Source organism: Poecilia formosa, unplaced genomic scaffold (genome assembly GCF_000485575.1).
Source record: "Poecilia formosa unplaced genomic scaffold, Poecilia_formosa-5.1.2 Scaffold0, whole genome shotgun sequence".
In the NCBI taxonomy this organism is placed as follows: domain Eukaryota; kingdom Metazoa; phylum Chordata; class Actinopteri; order Cyprinodontiformes; family Poeciliidae; genus Poecilia; species Poecilia formosa.
Genome location: NW_006799939.1, coordinates 7101165 through 7127180, shown reverse-complemented (window position 1 = coordinate 7127180; position 26016 = coordinate 7101165). Strand labels below are relative to the sequence as shown.

At 38.7% G+C, this 26016-nt stretch overlaps 1 protein-coding gene across 1 annotated transcript in view; it reads left to right on the top strand.

The window, feature by feature from the left end:
* The first annotated feature begins 2901 nt into the window (after window positions 1-2901).
* Window positions 2902-26016, top strand: part of LOC103149171 (kelch-like protein 32) — a 31426-nt gene continuing 8311 nt past the window's right edge. Inside the window, exons 1-6 of the mRNA XM_007568239.2 lie at window positions 2902-3136; window positions 5163-5273; window positions 9191-9368; window positions 15798-15905; window positions 20140-20238; window positions 23592-23807. Of these exons, the coding sequence (XP_007568301.1) occupies window positions 5251-5273; window positions 9191-9368; window positions 15798-15905; window positions 20140-20238; window positions 23592-23807 (624 nt within the window). The 5' untranslated portion in view covers window positions 2902-3136; window positions 5163-5250. The remainder of the gene's footprint in view (window positions 3137-5162; window positions 5274-9190; window positions 9369-15797; window positions 15906-20139; window positions 20239-23591; window positions 23808-26016) is intronic.

Below are 26016 nucleotides of genomic sequence, written 5' to 3'. Positions count from 1 at the left end.
GCGCTGTAGCCTCCAACAAGCTCTGAAAGCGGAGTAAGAAGAGAAACAGCTGTGTGTTGTATGGAGTGCCAAAGGTGCCACAATGTAATGGGTATATTGTTGCTATATCCAAAATGAATTGAATAAAATTGAAGTTAACTATGATAATTATCAATTAACTTTCTAAATAATTATGAATGTATTACATTTGCCATTAAAAATAAATATTTTAAATGACAACTCATCATATAGCATGTTATAAAACACACACAAAAGCTGTAATGAAGATTAATAAAATAAAGATGACAAAGAACAACCGCTCAGTTTTCAAACATATTCACTAACAGTATTTTGTCACACTGACTGTTTCAGTAGACACTTAGTAGTAACAACTAGTTTGCTTGCTTCAAATTTATAAAGCCCTGGCATATTAAATAAAAGTAATAAATTATGGTTTTCAAGTTTTCAGCCACTATAAGATGATATAATATCTACCTTGCATTGTTATACAGATGTTTCAAAATGAGATTGGCAGATGATCCTCCTAAGCAAAAGATTCTATTTAATTTCTGTTTGAAAGCTTGAAAAGACAGATTGAAAAAAGAAAAAACATCAGTAAGTCCTTGGCATACCACTGTGCTCATTTAACCGGACATTATTTGATGCCACCTTCTTCATTAAGCAAGTTTCCTGCACATACCAAAGTCAACATCAGGAAATGGCATAAATCTTGTCGTCTGGACAACATGTTCTCTACATAACACTTGATTCAGTTTGTTAGTCATTGTTAATGAAAGCATGACTTGCAGCATTGGAATTTAGCTAATAACAAGTTCACAGAACCTGGCAGGAAGTCTAAAATAGTTGTAATTTTTATATTTTGAAGAATTTTTCTGAAATCCTTCAGTTGTTCTTTATAGTTTTTCTTTGCATATTGGCTGGATTTTTTTCTGTCTAGTACTTGACTTTTTTCTTTCTTTCTTTTTCACTTCATATATAGATACGTTTTGATTTTCATTATATGTCTTGAACATTTTCATAGTCTGTCATATAATTGTATATGTAATATAATAAATAATATATATATAGTATATTAATCAATATATAATTAATTATTTAGTGATTAATATATTATATATACACACTGCTGATAGGTTGTGCTTGATGCAAAACAGCAAATGATAAAAAAAACATCATCCTGGCTCTCTTCCATAAAGGCTGAATTTGTGGAGAGCGCGACTAACAGTCGTCTTGCCAACAGATTCTCTCACCTGGGCTGTGGATTTCTGCTGCTCTTCCTGAGTTACCATGGGACCCTTTGCTTCTTGTCTTGTTAATTCTCCTTTTGCATGGCCTTGAGATGGAGAAACATATTCAGTTTGCACTTTCACAATACTTTTAGGTGCTTTGCTAATAGAAACCTGTCACAATGACACATTTATTCAACTATTTTAAGTTGGGTCAATGGTAAATATTAAATGTTATTTCCTTTGATATACGGACAAGTAGCTTAGTATGAACATAGTGATTCACAAAGAGGTCTCACTTGAATACTTGACGTACAATGAAGGATGATGCTGCTTTCCTGATTTATCCTCATTCTAAAAAGCATTTCTTTCAGACACTGTTTATCTTCTGGAAGTAGTATTTGGGGTTTTCTTCTGAAAATGTTCCTAATTGTACTCCACCATAACATATGCTGTTATGGTGGAGTACAAGAACTGGGAAGATGACACACCATACATTTAAACTCAAAAATACTTTAAAAAAAAAAAAAAAAAAAAAAAAAAGTAATCAAAGTCCTGATTAATGCTAACTGAAGAGATTTAAAAGAAAGGTTGGCTCCTGGGAAGTTTTATGAAGGATATGGGGATTGTAACTCCAGTGTATTCCAGGAACCGAAGCAACAGTGCCTTGTGGAGTCATTGATTATGAACTGAACACTTTCCCTTATTTTCTCCCTCAGAGAAACTAATTGAAACCAGTGACAAAACTGCTAAACTTTGAGTCCTTGTAGAAACTAATGAAAAGACTATTTACGTAAATGCTTAAAAAAGCTAAAGTGATCAAATAGGAATTAGTTTCATTGGGGGGAAAAAAGTATGTAAGGAACTGTTTGAATGTAACGATTGATTTCACCAAACTAGTTGTTCAAAATCACATTAATAACACTGCAGTTTTGACTAGCAAGAGTACTATAGCACAGCACTTATACAGAAGAAACATTTAAGCATTGAACAATCAAAGAAGACACAGATCTATGCATCAAATACAGATTTACAGTAATTATTCTGAGGTAACCATGGGCGTCGCCAGACCTGTTTTACTAGGGTGCATGCCCCAGGATATGTCATCACATTTCAAACAAAATGCTACAAGTGTTCAACAACAACGTTCTTTTCATATCTACTGTGAAAGGCTACATTAAAGTCTGATTGATTGGCAGAAAAATTAAAAGGAGTAGGAAAATAATAAGAATTGTGTATAGATCTGTTAGTGTTAGTGTATTATGAAGCCAGTTACATCTAAAAATGCACTTAAATATTACTCCTAAGTCTCAGGATTCTTATGAAATCTTGCATGTGCATGTTCTAATTTGGAACCCATGCGTTAACAAAAATATTTCTTTCAACTCTGAGAGAAAATGCAATTTAGAGACAAGATAGAGACATCCCTGAATAAAACCCAGTGCAGTCAAATTTGGCAACGCTGAAACTATGAGTTCACAGATTTTATGCTTTATGGTCTATAAAAGGTGAATTCAGGTATATTTTTTGTGCAGAGCTGAACAGCATTGAAAAAGTAATACTGCTTACAGTAAAAAGCTATGTGTCTACAAAATAAATGTCAGAAATCCTATTATGTATGCATTGTCTGAATTAACCACGCGGGGGCGCGCTTTCTCGGCTATATAACACCGGAGTTCATGTGACTTAGCACCGCTTAGGGGCGGGGTTATAACGTAATATCTGACGGGCTACAGTAGGGTACAGCCAATAAAGTATTGGCGGTAAGTGAGTGCCTCTGCTACTGGCTGTGTTCCCGTTTCGCCCCGCTGTGGACGGGAAGGAGACCAGCTCCTACGGACGTCAAATGACATTTGTAACGGCGGCGCCACCACGGAGGACGGGGCCGACTCATTTCACATTCATATGCGGTACGTAAACCCGTGTTACATTAGGATTAAAAGCGAGCCGAAATCAGTGAAATCCGTGCGTGAACGTAAGGTGCTCCAGAAATGTACGAGCGCGGCGCGGCGCGGCGCGGCGCGGCGCGGCTGTGGGATGCAACAGGGTCATTGTGTTTGTAAATGTGGGGGCTTGTCCTCCTTCTCTGTCCTCATAGTTTGTGGACTGAGGCGCTGGCCTGTTGCTAGGAGACCTTTTGACAGCTGGAAGCTTTTTGGGAAGTGACAGATAATGCACTAATGGGGTCTGGTTATTTGGAAACCCAAACCTTCGTCCCCTTCTTCCTCCTCCTCTTCCTCCTCCTCAATCCTGTTACCTGTTCATCTGTAAAGCCGCCTGTCTCCTCTGCTTAAAAAACATTACACAGGCATTGTGTCTGTTTTTTCTTTTTTAGTCAGGAGATTAGAGCGCTTTGCAGGGAACAATGGCCTACTTGTTGTGATTATTAACTGCGAATACACCCACGTTGAAATATATTTAATCTCCACGGTTTACATCTAGATCTAAAAAAAAAGACGAATTTCATCATATGTAACCAACATATACATTGTCTAACCACGTTGTAAAACTCAATGAAAAAAGAAAAACAAATGATTTTATTTGATTGTCTGAGGTGTGCTCCCTGTCCCCCCTCAGTCAGTAGCTGCCTCTGACCATGTGGCTGAAGGTCATTCATAAACAGGTCGATCAATACATCTCAGTGGGGACTACAGAACAGCCAGCTGTACATTCAGCCCTCAGTTTCATACAGAAAAAAACAGAGATTTCATTTATTTTCTGACATAGACGCAAAGACATACTCATACCCTTACAACTTTTTGGCGTTTTGTCACGTTACAACTTCTAACTCCAGTGAATTTTACTAGGATTTAACCTCAAAGTATCACAAAACCCAGTATGTCTTGAAACCAGCTTTTTACATCTAAAGATGGACTTTTTTCCTTTTCTTCTATTGGAAATAGCTGACGCTCAGTTAAATTGTATGGAAGACATCTGTAAACATTAATTTCCAAGTCTTGCCACCAATTTTCAATTGGATTTAGGTCTGGTCTTTGACTGGACCTTTCGATTAGGCGTAAGACGGCCAATTTAAAATAAATACTAAAAAAAACTGAAACTGACGAAAAAAATACGTTGACTACTTTGGTCAAACATGTAAAAAATTAACTTTGACAAATCTTCTTTCAAACAGTTCAGAAAGTCCGATTAGAAATTCTAAATATAAGAGTAGACAAGATAAATAATAAATCATAAAGTCGCTCAGAAGACAAAACACAGAAAAAAATTAGACTGAATAGACTTGCCCTTATGGATTGCGCACATTGCCACTGATACCTGATGTAGAATTTTTTTCCAATATCGGGACTGATGCAGATATGAATATCAGATTGGTGCATAGGTCAGATATGCACCTATGTATAAAAATATGTATAATAAAAATTTTGTGTTGACATACGACTTAAAATTCCAACAAATTAAATGAACCAAGTGACGAAATATGAAAAATGCCAATGATGAGGCAGTGCATATGAAAGGAGCTGGTGAGACTAATTGTTGTACAGGAAGCAGGTATGTTTCAATCAGAGTACCCAGTGCAGCTTGGATTTCAGAGAGCTCCTGTGCTGACCTCCTGGGTTCCCGTTTATTATCCCTGGACTATCAGATTCAGGCGTGTTGCACATTATGTCAAGGTTGTAGCTACACAAGAAGGAACCAGGTGTAATTCAGACTCCCAGATTGTTCTGAGAACTGCTGAGATTCTTTATTTTATTTTTTTTGTCTGAACTCTTTGCTGGAGGCTGTCACTGCATCCCCCGTGGTTCAAAAGCAGCTACAAGAATTGTCAAAGTCAACAGCTACGAAGGGAAGGGAGAAGTCAGCATTAGGCATGACGTTCGGTAACGTGTGTTCGCACGTCGCACGGGAGGTTGTGACAGTTCGGCTCGGTCAAGTGGATGCGCTGAATAAAGCTGACATGCTGTTCTGTCCTATCAGACTGATGTCTGCACCCAGAGAGGAGACGACAGTCCTCAGGAGGCACATCACACCTTCCCCTCCTTCATCTCTCGCTTTGTGAAGGGGCATGCCTTCTGAACCCGGCCTCAGGTAGGTAGCGCTGTGGGTCACAACATATCTTACATCCATGTTGGGTTTTTTTTTTTAATCTTACTTTTTTTTTGCTTTTTCTCCATGTATTGACCAAGAATCACTTTGATCCATGGGACGAAATCACTGTTGTTTATTAAATCATAGGAAGTCCAATGTAGAAATCAATACAGTATATTGTATAGCGTCAAAAATGGTTAAAATCCTTCCAAATCAGCTTTCTTTATGTAGTTTTACTTGTGCTCCTGTATATTTATGAGCTATTTTTTCAGTATGATGATGTATGTATGTTTTTTATGAAATTTTGCCTTTTACTATTACAGATTTTAATTGACTCTATCTTCTCTTAAAGGGCTACATTATGAGAGCATAAAAGAGCAGTATTGAGAATATGGCTGCACATTATTAAGAAATTAGGCATTGGCAATGCTATTTGGTTCCTACAGTTTTTTTCATTTTTGTTTTGCAGTTTCGTGAAATTCACACAGAATCTACAGATTTTGAGCATTTCTTTCGCACTAGTCAGTTTTTTTTGCAAATTTTTCACAAAAAGTGGAAAAAAATTGTGTTTAAGTGACTGCTAGCTCCCACCTGGAAGGGGTTTAACAAAGAAAAAAATTTGCAAAACTATTTCAAATGTAGCACAGGAAAATCAGGGATTTTGACTGCAAAAAAAAAAAATCGCAAAAATAATTGCAAAATCCAGATTATTGATGAATATTGTAACGACGTGCAATAAAGCCATGTCTTCCCTTTCCCATTGAAGCTTCCAACACTTTCTGTAGCCTTTGGGATTTTGAGCCAGGTGTGGTAATCTACTGCGTTGAGACCCCATATTTAGCATCCAGATTTCTAAATATTACACTGGCATGCAACAGTTGAAGTTGTGACACTTGGAATTTGTTTGTCAACACTAATTTGCATTTAAAGCAGTGCATTATAATATGAATATAGCACACACTGGTATTGACATGGTGATATTATTCCAGCCTTCCTGCCTTAAGTAATCAATAATTGCTAGCATTTTAACTGACTTTAGCATCTGATATTTAGCAATTAGTGTAGTTAGCATGGCTAGCATAGATAAATGCTAAATTCCCTTTAAATAGCTTCTTACACCTCTATGCTTTCTTTAAATGTTAACCACAAGACTGATTGAAGATAGCTGACTTAAAGTCTGGTGCATTCACTGACTGGAAAAAGATAGGATATTTAAGTTTTTTTTTGTTTTTTTTTACCAGCTACTTAAGGTGTCTGAGCCAATCAATCTAAAATAATCTTTATCTTTTCACACATGGTGTATATGGGTTTAACCTAAAATATAAACACTGGTCAGTGATACTATAGTATGTCCTTAACTTGGGAGGCAGGCATGACATATTAAACAGGAAGTCAATTTCTGCACTTGAAGTGGATTTGTTAGATGAAGAAAACAAGAGTGCAAAAGTATGAATATGTGTGACTCCATCATGAACCTAATTGTTTTTTTCATATTAAAGTGGTCAAGAATCCACAAATGGTTTAAAGAAGGAAAGCTTGTTGGTAGCTGAGCACCAAGAAGGTCATCAGGAAATTATGGCATCTGCTCAAAAGTATCCTCCAGTTAAAAGAACAAAAGTGAGCAAGATACCTGACATTTAACTGTGACCTCATAAAAGTACAGGCAGTATTGTAACATTTTCATTTCAGGAGTGACATATTTACTCTGAACATCAACAGATTCCACCCCTCTTCCTCGCTCTTATGTTACCTCTCAGTTCTCTGCTTGTTTAATCGCTTTGCTTCTGAACCATTTTCCTGCTTTTCTGTGCTCCTGGATCTCTTTTTCTGTCAGAGTACCTGACAAGCAGCATGAGTTATTATTCCCCCTACCTCCAGACCAGAGCTCCCTACACACCTATTTCCTATTTCTATCACCATGAAGGTGACAGAGCAAGCCTCCTGGCAGGCAACAGCATTTAGAGAGGCAACCAAGACTAAAACTGGACACAAGATAGATTTGGGGCGACAGCTCTGCAGGCTGCATGCGCTGTGTATTTCACTGTATTTGACTGTATATATTTACTGTATAATTTTAGCAGTACTTACTAATACCTATTTCATTCCATTTCAGGAAAGCAACACTGCTGATACATGGTTACAGATTGAGGTTGAATGAAACTAGTAAATGATTTAATAGGGAACAAACTGACAGAATTGCTAATGAACAGTTTGATGCTGCCTCTATCACCGCTTTTTACAGGCTCAGGTCAGCCTTGTTCATGTTGAGGTCAGTTTTTAATGAGGTCTCTCTGACTTTCAAGGCGAGAAACTTATTTTCTGGGTGTTTTAGGTAAATTTTCCTAGTGGGAAATTCTGACCTAGAATGCATCACCATCACCGTCCCTTTCACCTTCAGTATTTTTAACCTGTGATGTAGGTTTGCTGGAAGTCATTGTTAACTTATATCCATGACTTTGCATTAAATGACATAAGCATCCTAGACTTATAAAATATATTATATATTTTGTAGTATTTTGTAGTACAATGTAGTATTTGTTGCAAAAAAGAGGCTAACAAGGTGATGATAAATGCTAAAACACACACACTTGCAAAGCAAACAACCCAAAGGAAAAAACTAAACAAATTTCAAAATATAGTTATTTTACAAAGAAAATGACTCTCCAGTCGGCTCTAGGATTTAAGCAATTTAATGATCTGTTTTAATTTTCTTGATTCAAAGACAAATTAAGAAAATTATAGATTTTCAAAATACATAAATCACTCAAATATAGGGGGGATGCACTTTAGTTTTACTGTTAGATGTGACCTCTTTATGTCTATTTCTTTACATAAATATTTAAATAAAAGCTATGTTTTCTATTTGACTAGCTATGATCATTTGAAATGAACAAAAAAAAACAAACTCTTGAATTAATAGAAAGAAAAAGAATTAAGAATCATGTTTGCACGTAGACGTTGCGTTCAGTCACACACACAGCTTCTGCAACAACAAACCTAGTTTGTAATTTTATGCCCCTACTAAAGGATCTGTCTCCTAAAATCTGTGTCCTGAAAACCATCTGATCTCATCCTTCTCTACTCCAGCGTATTTGGCTTTTTACGTCTTCTCACACTGTCCAAAAACAATCTGCTTTGGTTAATAGGTGTCTCCAAATTATTCTTAAGCATGATTTGGAGCGTCCATGTTCTACCAAGCCTTTTCCACTCTGATCCACCCATTCAGAGCAAAAGCTGGTAGAGAAAATGAATGGAGGAACGGTGATAATATTATTTTTCACCAGTTGACACAATGAGTGGACACTATAGATGGATGGATCTAATAAGACTACTGAGACATTTTATTGAAACATACCAAGGACGTTTTAAAAAAAAGCTTAATGGTTTTTAAAGTCAAATAACTTATTCTTTGAGAATTACAACTGTAAAGGGAGATATCTGATAATGAGTAATAAATGAAACCCCCTGATAATGCTTGAGAGGTCATAAAACTGGAATACATATAAAATCCAATAAACGCTAGACATTTATGGATCTTACGCAATAAGATATGACTCCGCTTTTAGAGTACTCCTTTAAAAGCGGAATTAATATATTTTTGTCAATATATTCAAGATAGTTCTAATTAAAGGGAGAAAAAAATACACAAAAATCAAAATTGTGTAAGAGATATGGTACTTTCCAATACATTTCAATCTAAATGAAAAATATAAACTCTTCATTTTTTTTCCACATTATGCATTTTTCAGTGTCAAAAATGGCACTAAAGGTTTATATTTCTTCAAAAATCTCAGAGGTTAACGTGAAAACATTGTGCACATTGTGGATGCACATTTCTGTAGCTGTCATGTTTTTATACCAATCACTGCTTTCTGCTTGTTGAAAGAATGCTGTGTGTGTTTCTGTGCGTCTAACAGTAAGGAGATGCTGACAGGACAAAGGCTCTGCTACTCAAAGTCCCACCAGGACTCGGTTCTCTCTGCCCTCAACCAGCAGAGGAAGGATGGTCAGCTGTGTGATGTCACCCTGGTCGCCGGCGAGCAGAAGTTCCACGCTCACAAGGCCGTCCTGGCAGCCTGCAGTGACTACTTCAGGGTTGGTACACTTCGTGTTGATCGTTACCTGGAGACTTCACACAACAAACCATCTTAAGAAGGAGTGCACGATAATTAATTCATTTTTGGCGATCGGCCAATTTTATATACCTTTGCAAAGGTCTGGAAGTCAGCCTTTTCTCTACCGTAAGAGTTGTCTGACTGACAGACCCTCCCACCAGGTCATGTGGGAGGGTCTGTCAGTCATGCCAGGTTAACAATTTACCAACTTTGTCGCTAGGTTTGTCACAATAAGCAATAAATCAATTAAAGTACGCTCAATAATTTCCAGGGTTTCCCCCTGAAAACCTGATAAACCTGATGTTAGGGACGCTAGGACAGTCCACCCGAGGGCCACTGTGTTTTTGAGTTAAACATTGTAAGAACTTATAAAAATTATGAGGTGCATCAACACTCATCGTAACGGGCAGGTGCAGGGACGCTCCCCCTCACGCACAGGTCAATGCGTCAACTCTAGCTTAATTAATCGTTACTCTAGATAGGATTTTTTTTACTGGTGTATAAAAAAAATCCTATTTAAAATAAACCTACAATGCTAAGTCTGGTGGCCCGCCAGGCTTACAATACACAGGGGGAAACCCTGAATTCCCATTTGCATGTTTGTTTTCCTTGTATCTCTGCTTCTACTAAAGACTGAATGATAAAAGTTTTCACTCTGGTGCATATTTCTCTACCTTATCGTTTCCTTAGCACAACGGAGGAGTGACCTCTTGAGTCGGCTACTTTAGCTGGTGCATGGTCTCTTACTAGAGTGTGGCAGTAGGAGCAGTAAACCAGAGAAGTGTTAGTAGTGCAGTTTTGTCTGTTTTGTCTGAAGTCAGTGATTATAGTTTTTTGAGGGCAATTTTGTTTATATAGTCTTTGGTCGTTTTTCTTTCTTTAAAATGTCTTCCCTTTCCAGTGTTAAGTGTTTTATAGAAATGAAAGTTTATCAGTTTTGAGAGTGAGAACTTGCATTATCGTGCTGTTTTTATATTACTTGAAAATAGACTCGAAATGACACTATTGTCCTTTATCGCAATAATTTCTTGGACAATACATTGTCAAGCAACATTTCTTATCTTGACAGGCTGATTTGTAGGTATACTTAGCAACTTTCCAGACAAAAAAATAAAAAATCGGTATCGGTCAAAATTGCAATCAGTAGGTCAAACTTTTTAAAGATCAGTGCACCAATAATCCTAATGCTCAGGACTGTGGCGCCACCTATGATAACTTAGGCTCCAATTAACATTTTTTTGTGAGATCACTCTTATCTGATGAGATATTCCACTTTCACTGGCCTCCCAAAAATAATTTGACCCATTTCATTTTGCCAAGAAGAGTTGAAGAGACTGAAATGGTAACGTTTGCAAGAGGCGGCAAACAATGAAATACAAAGTTTTGTTCACTCAGGTCAGGTCCTCCTGGACTGAACCCTAGCATTAGTTGCTCTGGTTAGGCCTCAGAGGAGCATCAGGCAGACACATGCTGTTAGATATCCAAACAGGAGATTTCCCGTTGCACATAGAGAACTGCAGCGATGAGATTTAATTTGGGGACTCTGAGAAGATTAGAAGGTAGATACTAATCCCTCTTCCAAATGAGAAGCAGATTAAATATGTCCAAGTTGCCCGGGGATTATGCCTCCCCTGTGCTACTCTGTGTGCCCAGGTTATTTTTACATCTCTCCACAGAGCGCTGATGGTGGGGGGAGTTACACTCTTCTTCTCCTTTTGTGTGTCTTTTTCCTGTCTCTCTTTTTTTACCCCGCCTTTGTTCTCCAGAAAGGTGCATAAATGTTTGCCTTTTAAGTTTCGTCTCGGCAAAAGCAACGCCGCGTCTCCCATCTTTCAGATTATTAGATCACTGTGCAACAGTAAGCAAGAAAAAGTGACTTCGCAAGCAGAGCTCTCCTGTTTCTCTGTGTTGGCTAACGATGTTATCTTCAATTTGTCATCTGACTCCATCGCGGGGTTTAATTTTGTTCATTTGCTCAAGAGATGAGGGCGGCTCATGCGGTAAATGGCAGCTGTGTCTGCTCTCTCTTCCTGCCTCTTTTTTTTTTCTTCCCCTCACACTCAGAGAAACTTCGGCACTTGTAGTGGTGATTATGACACATTATGTGGTCCAGCAGATGAGAGCGACAGTAATGGAATACCTGAACAGGCGTGACTCGGTGACTTGTCCTGAAGGTGTCGTCTCCGTCTCCGTCCCTTTGTGACGATGTTTGGACAGTTTCGGGACACTTGGCCAAGTCAGTCACATCCCACATCATTCTCCACCCTTAGCCACTGCACACATCCACAACTTAAATTGCCGGACTCAAGTGAAAATGTAGATTATAAACCTTTACCCGAGTGTTGCTGATTACAAAGACAAAATCGCAAAACCAAAGGCTCCCTCAAAACTAGTGATGTCTCACTATCTAGACATTTTAACTAAGCCTGTGGCAATAAATAATTCTTCAATTAATCGCTTGATAAATTAAAATGAGCTCCATGATTTCCATTCTGAAGGACAGTTTTGTTTACAGAGACTTCATAATGCATTTTATTTTTTGTTTTTGGTTGTTGTATTTTATTTTGGATATTTAAAATATCTCCCAGTTCCAGTGTTGGATGTTCTGTAAAAAATTAAAGTTTATTGGCACTTGAGAGGGCGAACTTGTATAATAATGCCACTATCAACATATTACTTGAAATATTATTAAAACAACATGTGACTAGCGCTGAACGCTTGAGGTATATTTGTTTTAAAGTGATAGTTTTGACCTGTTAATCAAAGTTCCCAGAAATATGACATTACAATAACTTTTTATTTTATTTATTTATTTTTTTACATAGTCTTAATGCTGTTGCTTTACATATAAATATGGCAGGCTGATGTTCATAGTGAGAGTAATGGCAATAAAATCCTTCAGCCGGCACAGAAATTAATATCCAGGAGGTTTATGATTTGGCGACAAACATTCTGTGTACACTACTGCAATTGATTCCTAATTGGCTAAGTGTAGATTTGTGTAACCTTTGAGATATTACCACAGTTTTGTTTCATCTATTTAGTGGAAATGTCTTACTATATAGCACAAGTTTACTTGAAAAAGGGCTTGCTTAAATTATTAAGGGCAGCTATGAACTATTCAATGCAAGACCCAAAAGGCTATTTTTGCTAGGGCTAAGACGTTTGAAAACGTAGTGATGTTTTCTAATATGGATAGTTTTTGGTAAACTTATTTTTTTTCCCCCAATAGTGAAGCAGATTGGCATCAGCAGAGTGAGGTTGGGTGTGAGCTGACCTTCAGGCTGCTTAGGGTCCTCTGCTGTGGTCGGGGCTCAGGTCAGGTTTATACACGCTAGCTATATGCTGTATGTAATTTGAAAGTACATCAACAGAATCACTTTTTATTTTTAATTTAATTGGTTTTTGCTACTTGGGCCTAGTAAGGGGCCACATTTAATGTCGGTCTTTTAATACCATGTAGCATAGTGCCAGTTTGCCTACGATTTTTTTTTCTATTGGATTTTTATCCAACAGCATGAGATGCGATGTGAATTTTCCAGTGATTCTTACTGTAGCTATTATGAGCTCATTAAGTGCTCACGTCACCTTAGTTGATTGTTATCAATCAATCAATCAATCAATCAATAAATCAATCAAAGCCTGAAATATGTTGGATGTTGGAGTGTTTTATCCTCTCCATATTTAACCTAAATAAAGATCCTGAAAGTCAGATATTTTTGCTCGACTTGTCAACTCTTACAAACCTCCAGCCACATTAAAATATGAAAACATCTTTACATAAGATAACTTTTACTATATTTTCTCTAACATTTGCATGTTTGGCTGACAGAGATGTTGTCTTTTCTATTCTGTCTCTTTTAAACTACATTTTTATTGGGGTTAAAATGAACATGAAAGAAAAAAGAGGTCTAGAATCAAAAGGCGTTAAATGTAACTGCATGATACACGTATAAAATGTTTAATTGTAGAGAATTCTCAAAAAACATTGTTTCCTTCCACTTCCTAATTATGTTCTACTTTTTGTTGGTCTATCTCTGGCTTAAAATCCCAAAGTAACACAATTACATTTTTAAGCCTGAAATTGAACAGTGTGTGGAAAATTTCAATGGGTATGGAAACTATTGCAAGGCACCATAGGTGAAATTCATCATTGCTCTTTTTAGACTGAATTGTTTATAATGTGAACTGTATTTAAGGACAATTATAAGTGTTTTATAGTAAAACACAGCTAAAAATAAAAGACAAAATGACCTCTGCATTAGTCAGACAGGCCCGACCACTGTGTTTTTGGTGTAAAGTAAGACTGCAACATTTTTGACAAACTTATTCGTAAAAATAGCTCCAGCCCTCAAGAAATGACCCAATATTTCTCCCCCACAGGGAAACAACCTCTCTGAAAGCTAATATTTCACTCTAAGTCTTGTTATCACAACATGCAGACACATAAATTTTGCCAGCAGGTCAGTCTATCTGCAGAGCTGCAGTTTTGTGTGAAAGGCCCAGAGTGGGCGGGGCTCTGTGGCACACTGTGTCTCTGAGTCCCCAAATCACAGGAGCCATCCGTCACCATCAGCGGCTACCTGGATGTCTCCGCCAAGAACGGCGGCAGTGACTTTGCGGGTGGCCGATTCAGCCAACGGTGTCCAAACAAACTTATACTGGTGTGCTTCTGCCTGGTCTTGTGTGTCTTTCATTCTGGCACACACTGATCATAAATCAGCCACCGTAACACCCCGAGTTAAGCCACCGGCCCTCCTTCGCTTAGTGGACCAGGAGATTTTTAATTTGTGCAGTTGGGGGGGGAATCAAAGAGGGAATTCTGCATATGCTTTGGTTAAAGCTGCAGTATTATGTGAAACAGACTTTTTTTTAGCTTTATATCATGTTACAATTTTATTTCCTCATCAAAAACATACCTGGAGAGTTGTTTTGTTTCTTTCATGCATGTTTGAGAAATCCTTTAATCTCCCATGGCAACCATTCAGCTGTGAGAAGCTTATGATTAGATTTAGCACCACCGATAGGTGCAACTCCTCCTCAGGTATACAGTATTCAATCTACAGTTTATGCCTCGCAGACTAGCTCCTCCAGACTAGCCAGCAGTAATTACTAAATGCCTGGTGGTACTGAGCATCAGCTGAGCTCATGATAGGAGCTACTTTTCAATGAAACGCCGGTACAAACATTGTTAAAGGATTGATAGAGAAGCCATGTTGTGATGAGTTTCAGAAAGAGCAGGAGTTTTTAAAGAAACAGAGACCCAATTTTAAGGTGTTAAATCAGGAAATAAAATATTTGTTAAGTCGTATTTTATATAGATGTAGCACTTTTTCAACAACTGAAGGTAACATAGTTACTTGATTATTCTATAAAATGGCACTATGTGACTAGAAGACACACAGTTTAAACATCACAATGCGTCACTTAAATCAATACAGAATCACTTGCATGAGATGGGAATGTATCTTCCTCTGGTTTAAGTTCATGTGTGTTATGAATTAGAGAAAATGAGATGAGTTATTGCTGATTTTGTGGCAGTAGTGTGCATGCTATAATAACAGAACAGACTTTTGTGCTTTGAAAACATGCAGAGCTGTTTGTAGTTGGGGGATGCAGCCTGCACACTGTGATTAAAAAGATAGTTAAAAATCAAGAGTTAGCAAGATTGGTATCCTGAAGTAATGAAACTGAAGAAAAGGGAAAAAAATGTCAATTGTGGTAAAAAATTCTCCTTTATGGAGAATTGTTTGTTTTTGTTTTTTTGTTGTTTTTTTTTTCCTGCTGCTGGTTTGAAACCCTGACGGAAAACATAAATTACCGATTACTTTTGATAACCTCGTCTGTTTTTTCCGCCCCTCTGTGGTGCCGCTCTCTGCTGGTTGGCGCTGATCAATTGACTCTGCCTCCTCATCCTCCTCCTCCTCTTCCTCCGTGGTGATACATCAGTCGATATAGCTTTGATTAGCGAGCGGCTAGCTGGACTCACGCTCAGCAGTGGCAGATCCTGTGTTGGCTGCTTTTGATTTCACATGGCGCTCAGCGTGCGCTCATGTGACTGTGTGTCTGTGTTCATGGATGGGAGGAAGACGGCGAGGCGTAACAGAGGGTACCGATTGTGCTGTTTGTTTCTGCTGGTCTCCAGGCCCCAGGCCGGCAAATCGATGCTTGATAAATCCTGAATGTAGCGCCTGTCAGGCTTAAATTGTCTGTTTATCAAAGCCACAAGTCACATGAAACGCAAAGCAAGTGTGTTTTATCTGTAAATGCTGCTCTATATAGATCTCTATCTCTGTATACATCCAAAGGAGGCGTAAACTTTGTGAACCGTAGCATAACCATGTTTTATTTACTATGACTGAAGAAGTCTGATCCTTCATGTGGTTCTCCTTTGATTTTGTCTCATCAGGCCATGTTCAGCTTGTGTATGGTGGAGAGCGAGGCAGATGAAGTAACCCTGCAAGGCGTCACCAGTGTTGGACTGAAGCATGCTTTAGATTTCGCCTACACTGGACAGGTGAGCTGCTACAATCGAACTTCTCTGCACTAGAATGCACTTAAAGACACTGTAGTGCTCCCTCCTGAGTACGAACAATTAAAAAGCAAAAAAAGCTTTTTTAAAAGTTATTTTTATTAAGAAGTTGTTTAAAACTTGCTACACTGTGCATAGTTTCCCAGTGATAATGTCAAATGAGATGTTGACCTTTCAAATTTTGCAGCAACTGTTACTACTACTTATCTAACCAGAACTGTCTCTCACCAGCTCCCTCTTTTGTTTAGCTCTTATTGATGCCTTAATTATTGCAAAGGGTGAATATCTCTTAATTTAAAGCGCAGTATAAGAGATTTGGTTTGCAGTCACGGCATCTGAGAAGCTTGAAGTGACTGATTTCACCTTCAATGTTTCAGTATACTAAACTGTTCTAGAGGTAAATGTGAAGCTGCCCTGTAGCTGAAGCTACAGCGGTCATGCAACAGGATGAATATGAATATTACAAAAATTTAATAGATCTACAAAAGTGATGACTGAAAACAAATGAATCAACAAAACAAATGAATTCATTTGTTTTCAGTTAGCAAGTTCTTATGCTATAGCATACTTCTTATGCTATAGCATAAGAAGTATGCTATAGCTTTTCAGAAAAGAGCTAATTCGTTAAAGGATAGATGGAAACACATTTGCTAAATAAGTCACAATATTTAGCTCATAATGTCTGTTTTCACTGTCAGCATGCATTAGATTTGCATTTCTTTTGCTACATTTTTGGACTGCATGTAACATCCCCAGTATTAGTACTAGTACAGCTCATAGTACTGCAAGGCTGCAAGGCAGTTGACTGGCTTTCTGTCATAAAGTGGGACAAAATCCATCCACATCGAAATAAAAAACATGGATACTACAAGTTGTTCCCAATAAAGATGGTTTAGACTTAGACTCAGCTCCTGAGTTTTACATATTGCATAAGCACAGACCTGAGATGTAAATACCTACATTTCTGAATGAGTAAAGATCATATCACTGTGAAATAAATTCTGGTACTCTAACCAACCCCTGGAACTGAAACAGGGTTCCATTTTATTTTTATTTTTATTTTCCCTTTGAGTAAATGAAGCCTTACAGCCCGGAAAGAAATTCTGACTTACAATTTGTAGTTGTTGACCAGTGTGACACATGTCACATAAATAATTCAAAATGCGGGTTTTGCAGATTACAGTTTTAATCTCAGCACCATAAGCTCCCACAGCAGGATTTAAAAGCCACGTAAAAGTGTATAAGGTCTGTCCATCCTTGGCAAGCGGCAGCCAAAAATACAAAAAAACACGTTTCGGACATAAAATGTACATTTAAGAAACAACACAGCATTAGATTTCCGTTGTGAATCTTTAAGACAGTTTTTTGAGAGACATTACTATCCGTCCTTGCTTTCTCACTCTCTCACCGGGAATTGTTAGCGGTGTAATTGTTTGTCCTGACCTTTTCATCACTATGACTGAGCCTCCAGCCACCAGCAGCCAGCGCTGTGGCTTATTTTGCATCCTGAAAAGCTGTGAACTTATTAAATACTACTAATTTTTCCCACGAAAAAGAGCAAAAGACTGTGCCAGTAAGTGGGTCAACTGCAGGCTCGCAAGCCGCCCCGTTTCGTTTGGCTCTGCTCCTCTCTGCCTAAAGGAGATGATAGTGCATGAGACGTTTCCTCACGTTGTAAGTGGCAACCTACTAAAAAAATCCTTAAGAGAGAGGGTACAGACAAGCCGCACATATGATGCCGACCTGAAATCCAAAATATTCCGCCCTTGCTTTATCTTCTTCTCCAGGTGAAAGTTCACAACTGGCGAGTACAACACACGACGGATTACACAAGAGCTCCCTAGACTCCTACACTAAAGTAGGCACAATGTTACAAAACTGACTTCTGCTGAGTGAGGCTGAAGTTTTCTAACCATGTTAGGTGGCTGGAGTGAGGAGCATGCCAGCAGGACATGAAGAACATTCACTTACAGTCACTTAGAGTCATTACTGACACAGTGGTGCAGGTGTTAGCACTGCTGCCTTCAGTCAAAAAGGTGCTTGGTTTGAATCCTGGTGGAGTTTTTTTCCCCTCAGGTCAAGTCTTCAGCAGCTGCATTTCTTCGTTTTTTATTTTCCCATACTTCCTGTCCCTCTTGAGTTTTTCCCCACTATGTTTCAGTTTTTCAGTTACCAAACACCTTTTTGGCTTGACCTCTACCTGCCTCACTACATTGCAGTCCCCGCTACTAACACAGCAGGCGGCGCTTGGCCCACTCAGGCGTTTTGCACGTCTCAATGGTCGCCAAGGGAGATTAAGTGATTTCTCAAACATGCACAAAAGAATCAAATCAATACTCCAGGTATGTTTTTGATGAGGTAATAACATTATAACATGATGTGAAGCTCAAAAAAGTCGAGTTTCCATAATACTTCCCCTTTAAGTCTTTAAGTCAAGAAGGATAAGTGACAAAAAATATTGTCCATCGTCTCATTTTTCTAAGTGCATATTTTTGTAATAACTCTTCCTTCCACATAAACTGCGTCACCAACAGCAATGATGAAGGTGAGCTCAGAAAGTTAGAGGCTGAATATATTACTATAAATCTGACTCTAAAAGACAAAAAAACCCTTTTATTTTGCACTTTGCTCAGGTCGTTTGCTTCATAAATAAAAGAAAAATGTTTTTAATAGTCAGAAAGACAATTTAAAAGGAAATTGATCATATTCTGTACATCACTTTTTTAGTTCTCCCCTTTAAGAAAAAATACAAAAACTTAAAAAAACAATTAAAATATTTTCATCTAGAATTTTTTGTTTCACTTGAGGATAACTTTTAAAGTCTTGAGAAAAAGAAAACTTACTCAGACTTAGAAAACCGAGGCGAGTTTGTTTCTGTAGACTAACTCATTCCCCTGCTCCTTCATCACGATGCTGCCAGCTTCATACTTACTGGGTTCAGTGTTTTTGTATTTAGGTTCAAAAGAACAAATGTGGTATCGTCTGACCACAGCTCTTTCTCCAGCTGGCTGGACGTTCTCCAACCATCCAGCCGCCACTCCTGCTTTCTCCTGACAGGAAGCATTTAGTTTCATGTTTCTGTTGAAGAAAAAAAAAAAAAAAACTACCTGAGTGTCCAGCTCTTCTTCCTAATTCAGGATGTTTCACGAGAATTTGGATTATGACCGGTGATTAGTGCATTTCCGTTCTCTCTCCAAATCGGTGCACAGGCTGCTGTTTAAGCAGAGCGAATAACCTCTTTTTATTGCCCTCTTGTCTGAATACGTTAGCTTCTGAAGCTCATAGATGGTGCGTGTGGTTAACTGGCCTGCAGCCCAGCCCTGCCAGGAAGCCATGCTGTGATGAATGGAAATGTGCAGATGCAGCTAATTGCAAGCAGTGGGAAAATGATACGGCTATGAGAAAAGCTTTGTGGGATTTATTTTCCCCCTTTGGATGCACGTATATCTATAGAAACACTTTAAACAAGTATTTTAATGAATTTGCGGGGTTTAAGTTAGTCTTAAAGTGGTTAAATAGTGTGTTATGAAGCAAAAACTGACTTTGCACATTACTTGGACAACATGCAGAGGAGGGGAGACAGAACATTTGTTCTCAGATCAGTTTCCCCCCCCCCCTCTGCCTCAGGATGAATAAATAATGAGCGGGTTTCAGGAAAAACATGATCGCTACTAGCGCCGTTGAATAACGCTTACCTGTCTACTGTGTCAGCAACATTGAAAAACACGATGCTGAAGTCATTTTTCTCATTTTCACTTTTGATGCAGTCACAGTTATGCTCCTATGTAGGGCAGCACCGCTGAATGGATTATCAAAGATTTCCTCTTGGTTTAGAAAAGCCACCATAGATTAGTCCTCTGTGTGACAGGTTTTTTGGGTTGTTGAAGGAACGTTAAATTTGTCGGACCTTGTTGTCTCCCAACACTACCTGGCTCTGCTCTCAGCAGCTTATGAGCATGACTTGGCGAATTTACAAAGTGTTATGCCAGGAAAGAGAGAGTGGCAAGGCAGACATTCATCAGATTAGCCTAGCTTAGCTTCTGGTCACGCAGCTCAAACAGGAAGCACAGTCAGCAATAGTTTGATGGCTAGTTTAACTTGAATCAGGCCTTGACTTTATGAATAAATAATAAATTAGAGCAAATAGTAGCTCCACGGTTTTACTCTGAGTGTCTGAAAATCTAATGTTTTTTTTCTTTTTTTTTTTTTTTTGGTCCAGATTCTGTTGGAGCCGGCTGTTATCCAGGACGTCCTGTCTGCGGGCAGTCACCTTCAGCTGCTGGAGCTCCTCAGCCTCTGCTCAAACTACCTCATCCAGGTACACACACACACACACACACACACAGGCACATACACATCACATCTTTCCATGTTAAAGGAGATTTTGCGATTACTTCCATTCAAGTTTCATTCATTTCTATAGCCTAACCTTTGACCCTAAGCCTAACCATTAGCAGTACATGCCTAATCGAACTTTGCAAATTTTTTTCAAACAATGATGACTAGTTTATCTGTGGTTATTTTAGTTGAAATGTGACATAAATGCTTATGTATTTATATTAAATACTAAGCCTGTTAACTGTGACCCTTCCCCCCGCAGCTAAATTCCTCTGGAGCTGGGTCTGTGCCTAACCCTAAATGTAACCTTAGCTCAGTTTACACCTTAACTAGATTGTGCATCCCTTAACTAGGGATGCACAATATATTGGCATTGACATTGGTATTAGCTGATGTTGTTCATCTAACATATTGACACAGCAATACTAATATAATATCAGATATTGATATTGGTTCAAATTTTCACATTGGTGCATCACTATGCCTGAACCAAAAAACAGAACTTCAGCTTTGGGACTCCAAAGGACCAGCAGTAGGTCCTCGCAATGTTTTTTTATTTATTTATTTTTTTTTAATGGGCCTTACAAGGTGGGAAATGCTAAAACACACACACACACACACACACACACACACACACCTCTTTACAATTTTCCATTCTCTGACCCCAGCGCTGAATCTAGCCTTACATATTAATAGCTCATGCATAACCACACCCTTAGCTCCTTAACCTGAGCTCAGTTGACTTTTTTTGTGCTAAACCTTTAACGTGGATCCCAGAAATGACACCCTTCCTGATGAGGGCTGGGATTTGGTGCCATGAGGACTACTAATCCTGAATAAATCCTTTTGGTAGCCATGACAAGAACCCATACGTCATGTGCACCCCTCCTCTGGCCTAGACTGTAAGCATTACAGTACGATCAAACTGCTGATTAACTTTATTCTTACTAGATGGTTTTGCAATTTCTGTACCTTTATGGATGTGTTAGCTTTTATTAAATATGACGAGATAACAAATATTCCCATTGCATATGGTGTTGTCCTGCTATTTCAGTAGTTTTTTTGCTTACTGTTTTTATTTATTTTATTGGCATTGCTAATTTTTAGAATTCTCTGAAACTTTTATTCAAAATCAGTAGCTTACACCAAGATTACTAAACTTTAAACACTTTTGGAAGGGACCAGATGTCGATGTCATGGTTTCGTAAGTTTCTCCTTTGTTAATTCATAACATTTGAATCAGTCGATGAATGTATTTTAACTTGACCACACTGGAAAAATCGCTTTATCAGGAAGAATATTGTACACCTAAACAGGTCTTGTTCTTTCTTGGGTATAACTTCCAGATGCTTCAAATAATTATGAATATAAACAGCATCAGAATGTCGGGATGGAACCTGGCTCAGGGTCAGATAACCCTATATGTGCTTTTCATGACAAAAGCAAAACATCTTGTGAAGATGTTGTTTGGAGACGTTAAAAGCTCACTGACCTCTGAATTTGCAGCCAACCACTTCTACAGTTAAAAACAAAGGTTCAGGTTATGTCTGATCAAATGGTAGTTTATAGAGGATTATACAACATAATGTAATGCATGTTGTAAAATATGTATTATCTGCATAAATGAACAGAAATATTATTTCATCTTGACAGTTGTGCTGAAATTCCCAAAACAAATCCAAAAATGTTTAGTGAGTTGGTGTTTTTGAATTAATTAGTTTGTTTATGTTTATGTTTTGGTTATGACAAGATATCAGTCATAGCTCCAACGTGCCACCTGGTGGTTGTAAACCGTCATTACAGGAAAAGCATGTTTGACTTGCTAACGGAGTGACTCTTCTGCTTTAACTAAATGCTGGATTCAGTATAAGCAATTGCTAATAAACTTTTAAATTGTAGATATTAAAATATTGCTGAAGACTGATTTATCTGAAGAACTTATTCCACATTTACAACAACTTGCGTAGATTTTATTTTTTGCAAAGTAGTTCAACAATTATTTGTGTTTTATGGCAGTTTTACTAACATAAAGATCTTCTATAGACACTCTCAAATGATGTTCAGTAGTTTTTATTAGTATTGGTTTATACTAAAAGTAAATAAATTGGTTAATTAAAATGAAAAACAATCTTGAGATTTGACATCTTTTTGTATCACCTCAGTGTCATGTGACATTGTTCTAATGACCGATTCATCTTTTTTCAAGTCAAACTAAGGTTAAATTGATAGAATAGGTGGTAATTTGCATTTATTATATTAAAATGTCCAGTTCAGCAAGACTTAAACCAGCATTAACACCTAAAAATAAAAGTTTCAATGGGTTCAGGAGAACCTTTCTCAGTCTGTGGATGACTGGATGTAATCGAGATTAAGCAACGAATCCTGAATCTGCCTTGGCAAGATGATGATGTTGGCAGATTAATAAATAAAACAGGAAAATGACTAACTGAGGAAAAAAGTATTTTTCCACAGTCACCTATGATGTGAAGTACATGTTAAGTAAAGGAACAGGGTAGACGGCCTGTTCTACAATAATTTAACTCTAATTTTAATTACATACAGTAATCTCATCTAATTTGATCTACTTTCCTGGTTGGATCAATCCAAAAAGATTTGTTGATGAAGTTGTTTTCCCGGAGGACAATCACTGCTGTTCCAAATCAGAAATAAAGCGTCCCTCTTTTGGCCAGCAGGGGGCTCCCAGGAGCACTTTGCTTCTCATAGAATATACCCAGCTCTCAAAACTTCAAATATGTTGTTGCATTTATTAATAAAAGCGTTACTTCAAGGTTAATAAATAGCAAATGTAAAATTCTTTCAAATTTAAAATATTAATTTACTTAGGACTTTAAACAACTGACAAGTCTAAATATTATGATGTATACAGAAAAAAAATGTTCATGAATTTTAGATGCAAAATTCATGAATATGAATTTTCCGGAGTTTTCTGTAAAATGGACAGTCTTCACTTGGCATATACTTTTCAACCTTCAGAATACCACGCCATGGTCAGTTTGTATGTATGTTTTGTTTACTTTGCAGTAAAAAAAAAAGCTTCTACAAATGTTTAAATCATTTTTTAAATAAAAAATTTCAGAATCTGTCATAAAAGCTATCCACGTCACACTTTGTGTTTGAAAACAGACCCATATTTGTGTGGATTTTCATGGACACCCAGAAGGTGGCAGTGTTGCCTCATTTTCTCTTATCCAGTTTCCCCCCCTCCCCCCCAGCTGCCTTCATCTGAAATGTTGTCATGCCATTACAGTGAACACAATGCGTACAGTATTTTTAAGCCGTGCATCCTTTAGCCTCTCCCTGATCCTCCTGCAGGAGCTGAGCGGCGTGAACTACCTGGAGCTGTACCGCGTGGCCGACCTCTTCCATCTACCCGCCCTGGAGGAGGCCGTGGTGGGCTTCCTGGTGGAGCATCTGTCTGAGCTGAGGCAGAACCGACAAGACGAGGCCCTGCAGCTGCCCTACCGCCTCCTCAGGGAGGTGCTGAAAAGTGACCGCCTCACCTCCCTGAGCGAGGAGGAGATATGGAAGGTAGTGTCTGAGTCAGGGTAGACAGTCGTTTCACACTCGCATTACTGCCCGAATAGTTTAACACAAATACAGCAGTGTCCTGAAAGTTTTTATGGATTCCAAGGGGTATGCAACCTTTAAGACCTACAGAGCCATTTTGCTCTCAGGACAGCCCAATAAAACTTGCATAGAGCCACAAATGTCACGTAATTTTTTTAAAAATAGGATAACTTTGACAAATCTCTTCTTTAGGAAATTTCTTGTCATTTTTAAATCATGTATTTGTATTTTAAGGTTTTACAATAAGGATATACATAAAAGAGGATATTCATCTTTAACAGCTGAATGGTTGATGTGGAGGTTAAAGGATTTCTCAAACGTGCATGAAAGAATCAAACCAACACTTCTGGTATGTTTTTGATTAGGGAACATTAGGGAATACTTAAGGCAGTGTTATGGTTGAAAAAGCCACTTGCAGCTCCACTGCCACAGGTTGCAGACCCCTGGGGTGGACCAACACAAGGTACCAAAATGGTACCAGGTCATGGTCTTCTAACATCTGATGAAGACAATCATCTCCACAGCATGATGCTACCACCAACAGTTTTCACATTGGGAATGTGCGATATTGGCTTTCTGCCAAACACAACATTTTTGAATTACACATGTGGACTCCATTTACCAATAAGGTGACCTCTAGTGGTAATTAAGTTGCGTTCATACCAGCCCTGTTTAGTATGCTTTAATTGAACTCTAGTTCGTTTGTCTAGAACGTCTGGATCACTTGGGGAGGCGTGAATGAGTAATCAAACTGATGCTAACTCTGGTCCACCTAAAAATTTAGACCTCGATCTGGTTGATGTGAACTCTTGCGCGGGTCAATTGTATATGTGAACCCCAAGCAGACCTGATACTGCTCCAAAAGCAAGAAGAGGACTAAGGCGCAGGGCATTCTGGGTAAATGCAACCAAAACAAGAGCGCGAGACTAGCACTACCTGGAGAAATGGCTCCTGCTATTGGAAAGACAAAAGAGAAATCCTATAACCGCTAAAACCTGACACCACTCCATTTTTGTTTTCGTTTCGTGAAACAGAAAGTTGCAGTCAGTGTCTTCTGAGGTTTTTGTGTCTCTCCCTTCAGTGGTTTTTACTACAGCGCCTCCACAGGCGACGGCGGAAACAGGTTTTTCAAAGAGAGTCACGTGGCTCAGTGCAGTATGAAAGCAAATATGTAACAAATGTTGCAGTTTTGCTTTTCCAATATAACAGAGTCCACCAGAGTATCAGCTGTGAAAACACAACATTTTATGTAACACTAACGAGGGTTAAATTCTAAAACATGTCACTCTTTTCTGATTTTTAGTTGGAAAACATTTTGCATAAAATACAGTGAAGCTTCTGGTTGCGATGTGAGTAAAAATGCAGAAAAGTCCCAGAATAGTTTTGCAAGGCAGGAGAGCAGAGGATTAAAAGCAATCAGAGAGATTTGGTTGAACCCTGCCTTTCTCTGCTGAAGCATTGATATTGATGAGGCCATGCCGTAGTGAGCGGCATGTCTGAATTTGCGTGCACAGGTGCAGGCAGACTGTCAGTCCGCATAAACAGGCGTGTGTGCGTGATGAACTGGATTGTGGAGTAAGATGGCGGTGCAGGATGGGGACTTGCCATTTTGACTGTTCATTTGCACCAATCAGCCCCCACACCACCTCCTCCTGCCCCACCTTCATTCTTTCTCTCCCTCTCTTCTCTGATTAGGCCCACCGCGGCTCCATCAGGGCCCCCAATCCCCCAGCTGTCACTCGGCCGCCCGTCTGATTGAAAACAATCAGGCCTCTGATGGTACAATTACCCTGACCCTTTAGCCAGCCGCCGCTGCCATAATCAGCCTCTGATTAGGCTGCTTTGGGCCTCCTTCACTTCGCTCAGAAGGTTAATTTGGGCATCAGACGGAGAGGAGAACGGTAAAGCGCCGTCCGAAAGGGTGGGTGCCCGAGACGGCGAGGTTGGACAGGGTTTGGGGTGCGGGGGTACGTGCCAGTACCGGACCGATAACACCTCAGCCGTCAATCATCGTCACTCAGAGTTTTCTCTTACGCCGTGGAAATCACATTTTCTCCACCTTTTGTATTTTTCCCCCTCTGTCTCTTTTTTTTGCCATCCTTTGCTCTATGTTTCTGTAGCGTCCCCCTCCTCATCTTTCACATCCTGCACACACACACACACACACACA